The sequence below is a fragment of the Clupea harengus genome, chromosome 18, assembly GCF_900700415.2.
Source record: "Clupea harengus chromosome 18, Ch_v2.0.2, whole genome shotgun sequence".
Classification (NCBI taxonomy): Eukaryota; Metazoa; Chordata; class Actinopteri; order Clupeiformes; family Clupeidae; genus Clupea; species Clupea harengus.
In genome coordinates this window covers 1705780-1714646 of record NC_045169.1, presented here as the reverse complement: position 1 = coordinate 1714646, position 8867 = coordinate 1705780, and the positions used below count along the sequence as shown (strand labels likewise).

Genomic DNA, 8867 nt, shown 5'->3' with positions numbered 1-8867 from the left:
GTTTGTCCGTGTCGAAGTCTATTGAGTTTGTGGGGAAACAAGAAAACTTAACCATCTCAGCATTATCCAATAAAGAGCTTCAACGAGGTCTTGCCACGGGTGTAACAAGATTAACAAGTATGCATAACAACTCTAACTTACGCGGAAATGTTTCTCTATGTCTGTGGGGCCATTGTGTGTGCATGGGTGATCTATTGCGTGCTGAGGAGAAAATATAATGTGGGCTAATCTACTTTCACATTCACCAACATTATGTTCCATAGGCCTATTTCATTGTGCCTAGTGATACACACAGGAATGTGGAAAAGCAGGACCAGGTGAACTTTTGTTTGTGACTAAAACATTTTTATCTCAACTGATTCAGAGATGTCATGCATCATATTTTTAGTTCCATATCATGTGAGCACAAAGACAGGTGACAGCTCCTGCCCGTGTAGCTCCTAAAGTTGTCTGTTCTCAGGAGATTAGTGTACAATGTAGAGTGAGAACAAAAACGAAAGAAACAGTGGACTAACCTGATGGCTGAAGGAAAAAATAACTGTAGGCTGTTTCAGGTTGTCCTTAAGCTATTCACTTTCCCGCCACACCATTTAGATATTTCTCTCTAAGTCCATGAAACCCAATAGATAGGTGAAATATTTTTTTTATTAAGCTCAAAACGATAAAGGTTCATCAAACAAACACTATAATGTCAAGGAACAGAGTAAAACAGAAATCAAACAATCAAAATATGTTTGTCTAGCTTTGTCTATATGTGTGGAAACATTTGTGAAAATTAGGCATTTATATGTATTATTCAAAGCAAAGTGTTAGAGTTTGCTGAACAGCTACTGGGGTTTAGAGGGCAATTTATAGGGCAGAAAGAGGAGAGCAGTGAGGTGAGGCAGTGTCAGAGAGGAAGGGAGGGGGGAAAACACAAGGGGAAACTGTAGATATTCTGCCCCAACCACTCCAACTGCCCAAACAACATACTGTTCATTCTGAACACACATACTCCCTCTTTCTCTTTCTTCCTTGTGTACTTCACACTGAATCCTCCACCCTTTGCTTTCAACTAATTTGGCCTTTGCCTGTATCTACCATTTGCTTAATGACCCTAGTTCTTACCTGTGGAGAACCACGATGGAGCACAGTCATAATCGTAAAACAGTCTGAAATGATGGAACTGCTCCAACTTGACACAGCAAAATCGAACAACAATTCACAGTAGAATATACAGTATCAAGCTAACTTAATTGTATTTGTGTTGTTGATTAAACAGCACTGAACCAGATGGTTTTAATAAACCGTTGCATATAATGCAACTGTCATTTTAGACTATGGTGACAAAGCCTTTGTGGTGTCTACAGTGATTTGTGATGAAATATTTTTCTTCTGAGGAAGTAACTACTCTCAGGGTTACCACTTTAGAACAGTATGAACTTGGTTTGAAATTCTGAGACAATTTTCAAAATATTCCTCTTATGTTGTTGCTGAAGTATAATCATGCAGGCAACTCATTTAAGACAGTAGTTATTGAAATGTATCTGGCCAGTATGTTGATCCATTCCAGCATCAGCCGCCATGTTTAGAACTTCTTAGGGCACCTGGGCAGACAGGGGCAGTATTTTTGGTAGGGAGGGGGATGACTGAAAAGACAAGTCATTGAAGCCTGTCCTGGGGGAACTGGGTGTGGTGTGCTATTGTAATTAAAAAGACAAACAAATGATTCATGAATAAGCTTTTCGAATAATGTTGTTGCTTAAAAGCTACTTTTGTCTGCAGATATTTAATATGCAACTGCAGATTTAGTTTCACAGTGTAGTTTCATTTCTAACACTTTGCTTGCTACTTGGCTGCAATCATGCCATTGACACTGGCTCAACCAGTAGGCCAAGGCTACACACCCAAAAAGGGAATCTACTCATTCAAAATCAGGTTTATGGAGTCCGCTGGCAGTCTATGAACTAAACCTACTGTTTGAATTTGATCATTTGAAGTTTAAATGCAATGACCTGACATTAAGCCTGATTCCTTAATTGTGACCATTGTGAGTCTGATGTGAGTCATGCATGGTCCTCAAAAGAGCTCAAATAAAGCTTATAGGCTTTAATAACCCACTTTGATGATATAGGCTACTGCCCAAACGTTTCTCTAGCCTTCTGCAAACATAGGCCTGGGTTCCTCTGTTCGCATGAAGTTACACTCTGGGAGCTAATGTCAGACAAAATTATTATTATTCAAAATAATTAATCTCAACCCCCTTCCTTGCAGTAGCAGTGCTCTGTCTATTCTGTTGAACTCGACGCAGGGTGGTGATGAAGGGAACGGAAAGAAAAGAAAACCGGTCGAACAGGTAAGACGTAGAGCAGCCTGGATCAGGTTTGTTGTCACCGTTATTTCCCAGACGCATGCGCGCTGTTACCTGTTTCCTGCTGAAATGAGTACCTGCGCTTAGGTCAACCTTTGAATTCGTCGTGTCTTTGGGTGTATATGACACGGAATATTTATCCAGCATCCGCTTTTTTCTCCGTTAATATTTTCAGCACGTAGACCTACCTGAGTTTACCTGAGACGCACCTTTGCAACACTCCACTAAGCTTAGGAGGAAGCACACGAAGTCGAAGGAGCACAGTCTGGAAAACGGCGAAATAGTGGGAGAGGACTGAGCAGGCTACCTGCGTAGGTATAACTTTGAAGAGAGCGGAAAAGGAGCTCGTCGTGTGGGGAAACAGTTATGAACGAAGTCTTCTTTTCACTTTTCATCGTCTAACTTAATATCTAACCATATCTACCCGTTTACTTACTTCGTAATTGTGACCCACGATAGTGAGCTCGTGGAAGATAGCGGGTGACCAAGCGTAGACCATGCCTCGAGCATTCCTTGTGAAAAAGGCAAGGTTCTCTCCGGGTAAACGGAACTGGGGCGAGCTGCCCGACCATGAGCGTGGAGATATCTATATTCCAGGTGAGACCCCTTAAGTTGACGGACCATTCTCTTTCTCTGGTGTGATAGCTTTTACGCATAACGGTCGGGGGGGGATCAAACAAACAAACGTGGTCAAAGTTATTATATTTTCTCTGATGGTAAGTTGCTGCAGCAACTTAAAATGGCATTTTAACTTGTTGCTTTTAAGAAGTTTGGCATGGCTAGGCTGCTATAAGACCAAATGTTAACTTTCTTAGTTTCGGAAGCCTATGTTGGTTATAAAGGATAGCTCACTTGACATTGTTTCCGAGTGACACGGACCCAGGTATCTTATCCCCCATTTGTAACTTCATGGTTGTAACTATTTTATGTGTCATTTCATATGGTCTATTGTAAGCTAGGTGAGATGTGTTATGAAAAAGAAGGAGCCGTTACGACTCTTTCAGTTGACCTTCAGACCCAAATGGCTTCCTTATAACTTGAGACCCGTTGGTTGCAACATTGTCGCCTCAATTAGGCTCGCCTAAAGAACATAACGTTTGCTCAATAGTATATTTCTTACGGGCCTACTTTATGTTGATAAGCCTGTCAAAAGTGTAGGACAATTTGCCCAACCCAAGGGGATAGGCTATGAAATGTATTCTAACAAATACAATTGAACCTCATTTCGCCTAAATGTGTGGCGAATGTTATTTTGTGTTTTATCGGAAAAGGCTGAGCATATGCAAAGTAGTGTAGCAAACTTTGGTATCAGATAACGCACATGGTCATCTAACGGAATAGTCTTCTGTTTATTGCCAAACCATCCCAGCGTTGGCATAGCTAAACCTATCACCCTTAAAAAACTTTTTTTGGTTCGATTGACATGAAGATCATGTTTTGAAAAATATTGTAGCCTTTTGATAGTGCCATAGGCTATTATTAATAGTTCCAATAAAAAGTATCTTAATCGTATTTTTATTAACTAATTTATATTTTATTATGTAGTTTAGTATAGTTTATAGTAAACTATAACTTTAGCTTATATATTGGGCAGTTGATATTGTTTAGGCCAATGTGACATTTAGGCCTAATCGAATGCGTACAAGGTCTATCGAATTGTTCAGTTGTTTATTAATTGTATTCAACTGCAGTGTGCAAATAACGCGGTAATGTATTAATGATGGTTTTCATTTATGTTTTAAACCAAAGTTGGAACTACATGATAGCCGATAGCCTAAGATGTGTCTTTGTTGTGTTGTGTATATTGCTGGATGGATGTTTTAAATTGCTGTACGTTGGTGCTATTCTGAAATTGCATTGATTGATTAGCTTATAGACTTCATAGAGTAGCGTAGGCTATTGGGGTACTTTAAGATGTAAATGCAATGATGACATCACTATTGATTTAGGGAATAAACTAGAGGGGGACAAAAACCGGGTAAGCTCTAGATTGGCGCTGGACTCTTGGTTAATGTTTAGTGTAGGGAAGGAAATAACGGACTCTCCTGCTTTGGCTTCCCTTCCCGCTACACCTTTAGTAAACAGGGCACGGCCCGGCCCGCTGGTGGGTAAACTCCACAGTGCTCCTTGTCTTTGACATGCCTGTTTACCGAATAATACATTCATTGTCTAAATCCTATTTTCTTGTCTCTTCGTTCGTTCATGTCAGTTGTTTAGCGCAGAGCGAAAGTAGCCCACTGTTGAGCCTCAAAGTCTACATTTTATGATGATCCTATCAGGCAGTAATGTTATGAAGACATTGATCATTTAGGCTACATTACCACAATATAAACTTTCCAAACATTTTAAGGCCTCGGCTACTGATATATTACGCGCCACAAATATTTCTTTGGCTTCTGATCTGAACAATAGAATATCCACAATATGAAAACTGAAACCATGTCAACATATTCCTAGTTTCTAAATATCCAAGGACGTCTGTAAGGTTTAAACAAGCCTATAGTGTCAGCAAAGTTACAAACAATTGTCTTAGTTATAGAAAGTCAGAATATAGACATTAATTCGTGAAATTATAATGCACCCCAAAAAAACAAATCCCTGAACATTTAAACCCTCCCCAGTTTATAGCCTCTATTGTCCGACTGTGTCTGAGAGCACAGTCCAGGTGTAGATAAAGGGAGGGGTAAGCAAACAGTTAACGTTACAGATTAGACCGCACTAAAGGGGCAGACCTATAGCCTATCTAGCCACGCTGTTGTTAGCATGGTAACTTTAAGGGTACAAATAATGAGCTCGAGAGAAAGCTTTTACCAACTGTTGTATTTTTATTATGTAGGTTAAAATGGTTTTGTGTCGTTTTCTCAGCTACACCGATCGACTACTGTCGCCACGCCCCGCTGGGATTAGTCCCCAAATTTACGTAAAGGTGGGCGCGCAGGCACAAACTTGAATTAAGGGCGTAGTCTCCCGTTTACTCGAATGTAATACCTCAGACGTAAGCCTAACGGTAATGCATATCGGCCCATCCCATGATTCTGGATCTGTTGGGTAAACCGATACTCTATTTATTAGGTTCCTTCTCACACCGTTAACTAGTGAGCTAATACATTTTCAGTGCGACTTTTATCCAATGGTTAGGTCCAACCTAACAGATCTTTCGTGGATGTTTTATGTCAATAATACATAAATATTTCCAAAGGCATGTATGAAAAGGTGTTGTGTAACGATGACACAGCTAAAATATGTATGTATGTTTATTGCCTCCACCCTGTAGTATTGAGCTCAAGCACCTTAAAAAAGCAAACCAGTGCCTCAAGCCTGGCTGGTCTAACTGGTAGAGCTGTAACTGGAGTGTCTGTCTCCAAGACAATGCATTTACTGACAGCACATCCACTCACACACCTGCCTTTCAGGGTTTTTAAAGCATTCACCCACACACACCCACATGCATTGCATACATTTGCCCTATGGGCATGGCTGGCCTAGGTTTGTGAGCAGCTTCCTACAGTGTTCCCAGATATACATATTGTCCTGCAATTTTGCTAGTATTTCTTTGAATATGTATTATTGTTTTATTACCAACATTCACACACTGTAGGACTCATCTGTAAAAAAAATGCATAATGGCCTGTAGCTCAGCTGGGAGAGGAAGGTGCTGATATCACCATGGTGATTTTTTTATTTTATTCAAAGGAACCAGACTTAGTGATCAAAAATGCGTTACTTAGCCTACTTTTTTCACAGTCACACTGTAGAAAAGGATCTTTTAAATTTAGCTTATATTAATATCAATATTGCAGCGATTTATCACCTGAGTTAAATGTTTTCCCATGTCTGTTATAACATCCTTGTCTTTTTTTTCTGCCCCTTCCCCCCTCTCTAGCATCTATGGTACCTCCCATGTTTATTGAGGAGACAGAGGCCAGTCCTGCCGAGTCTGCCTTGTGCCTCTCCACACAAAAAGATCACAACTTGCAGACACAAACTCAGATCCATACCCATGAGTCCTGTCCACTGGTTCCTACTGCTGAATTGCCCTCTTCAACTTCATTGGGGCGGCCTTTTAGCCCAGCGCCCGAGAGCAGTAAAAAACCAGCCAACAGCAATTATATACGATCCAAGATAAAGGTGAGCTTCTGCCGACTTTACTGTGTTATGCAGTACATACATGGAAGAAGCCATGCTTCATTGGCAGAAAAAAAATATCTGCCAGAAATAGTTGAACAATTAATCTCTGTCTCACTGTCTTTCTTTCTTTCTTTCTTTCTTTCTTTCTTTCTACCTACCACAGGTGACTACAGGTGAGCTTCCTGGTGACTCTCAAACCCAGGACCGTATAGACCCAGTTGTGGCCATTGTTCCTCCCACGGCTCCAACAACAACAACACCCTCAGCTGGCACTGGCACTGGCAAATCCACAACACCCAACTATGTGTGTCAGATATGCCAGAAGACCTTTCAGTATCAACGCATGCTGAACAGACACCTAAAGTGCCACAACGACACCAAGAGGCACCTTTGCAACTTCTGTGGGAAGGGATTCAACGATACCTTTGATCTCAAAAGGCATGTTCGGACTCACACAGGTATAATTCCCCCCCCCAAATCATTTTTCATTTCTGATTTTTTGGTTACTCATTTTTAGTGTTTGAGACATGTAAGAACAACCGTGACCTAATTTCTATCTCGTGTACACACACTCCTTCAGGTGTTCGCCCGTACAAGTGTAATGTGTGCGAAAAGGCGTTTACACAGCGCTGCTCCCTGGAGTCGCACATGAAGAAGATCCACAATGTGACACAGCAGTACGCCTACAAAGAACGACGCAGCAAACTTTATGTCTGCGAGGAGTGCGGCCTCACTGCACCATCACAGGACGCCCTTCTAAACCATCTCCAGGACCAGCACCCTAACAGCACGTTTCTCCGCAACAAGGCAGCGCGAAAAATGTCAGGTCCTGGGGGAAGGGCAACCGGCTCACTATCAGATGCTTCTATGGCGGAAAATACGTCCCCACCAGGGTCCCCACTGTCCCTACACAGTGATGACACCACAGGATCAGGTGGCAGTTAGAGGCAGCTGTTCCTGGGGGAAAGCAAAGATATAGGGCTTTAGTGTAGGCAGAATTATGGAGAATGCTAATTGAGATGGTGATATTTGATCATCTTCTGGCTGAAATTATCAATGAAGGAGTGGAGGGCGGAAGAGAACAGTCAACAGACAAATTGATCTTTTTTGGTTTTTGGTTACAGATAAAGTATCACTTAAGTTCCAGGTACTTTTTGCACATATCCCACATTGGCCATGTAATACAAAAAGGTGGGTTGCCAGTTGTTGAGAGATGTGTATGTTTTAAAAGTGCAAACCTCATATTCTGAAACTAGGAATTGGCACAAGTATATGCTGCCACAAGCACTCAGGATGGAAACTCCCTAAATGCAATCACTATATTTATGCTTCCAGTATATTATTTCCCTTGTCCTTGATTTAATAAGTGAAACAAGTTAGGTCCAGTGTCAATGTATGGTTGAGGTATATTTTAATTGAGCTGTTAAAGGTGTGCTTGTTTCTGGTATGGCCGTGGGTAACGATATTCAAGAAGACAAGTACAAATCTGTGCTTGCTCTAGAAATTGGATTTTCTCAACATCTAATATATTCATTTCAGAGGTACACTGAATTGTATAAAGAGAGCTTTATATTTATCTTTATATATTTGTACTGTTGTTTTTTTTATTTCTGCCATTTCTATTTTTACAGATTTCTATTCTGATTGTGTAACTATTGACATGTAAATATGTGTTGTTATTTTTCCTGAGAGGGAAGGTAATGGTTGTAAAAAGTCGAAGCAAAATTGTAGTGGGTGTTTTTGCCATTGTTCTTTTCATTCTTCCCAATGAAACACATTTACCTTCAGTGTATTGCTGAACCAAAAGTCACTGGAGTGATTCACACATCACGGAAAGTCTGCAAGACCTGCTACAGCTTCATGTTGCAGCAGAGAACATGAAGAGTTAGGACACTTCAACATTTTAGATCACTGACAGCAAATAATATTGCAGCCTATTTTCTATTTGCCAAAGATGTGAGGACTTTGTGAGCATCACTGTACTTCTGATGATCATCATTAAACATGTTATCCTGATGTCCTGTTTTACAGGTCTCCCTTGCTTTAAATGCATGCCCGCGCGCGCGTGCGAGTGTGAGCGAATGTGTGTGTGCGCGCGCTGAAGCCTAGCGGCCTATGGGTTGGATTCCAGACCCTTGTTTGGTCTTGCCGGATTCCGAAATAAACGCTCGTCTCCTAAAGGGTTCCAGGGCTGTAATGGTATTTGGGCAATGCAACTATTATCTTGGATAGCCTGTCATAAAGAAATTAGGCTACCTTGCCGGAATAGCCTATTTTTCGAACGTAGGTTTAGCCTCAACGCTCATTAAGGGGAATTGCAGTTGGGTAGGCGTTCTACATGTTTGAAATGATGGACTCGTAACGGTATTGTGCAAGTTATTAAAAAACA

General features: G+C 41.0%; 1 protein-coding gene across 3 annotated transcripts; it reads left to right on the top strand.

Annotated features, from left to right (window-relative positions):
- The first annotated feature begins 2349 nt into the window (after positions 1-2349).
- Positions 2350-8494, top strand: ovol1a (ovo-like zinc finger 1a). 3 transcript variants are annotated; one of them, XM_031585156.2, is made up of 5 exons: positions 2350-2661; positions 2810-2947; positions 6234-6478; positions 6642-6936; positions 7059-8494. In XM_031585156.2, the coding sequence occupies exons 2-5, from the start codon at positions 2848-2850 to the stop codon at positions 7421-7423; spliced, it is 1005 nt and encodes a 334-aa protein (XP_031441016.1). In that variant the 5' UTR covers positions 2350-2661; positions 2810-2847; the 3' UTR covers positions 7424-8494. The 3 variants fall into 3 exon arrangements, with proteins under 3 accessions (XP_031441016.1, XP_031441017.1, XP_012677672.2); XM_031585157.2 differs by having other exon boundaries at positions 2350-2665; XM_012822218.3 differs by having other exon boundaries at positions 2350-2713.
- Positions 8495-8867: the final 373 nt, after the last annotated feature.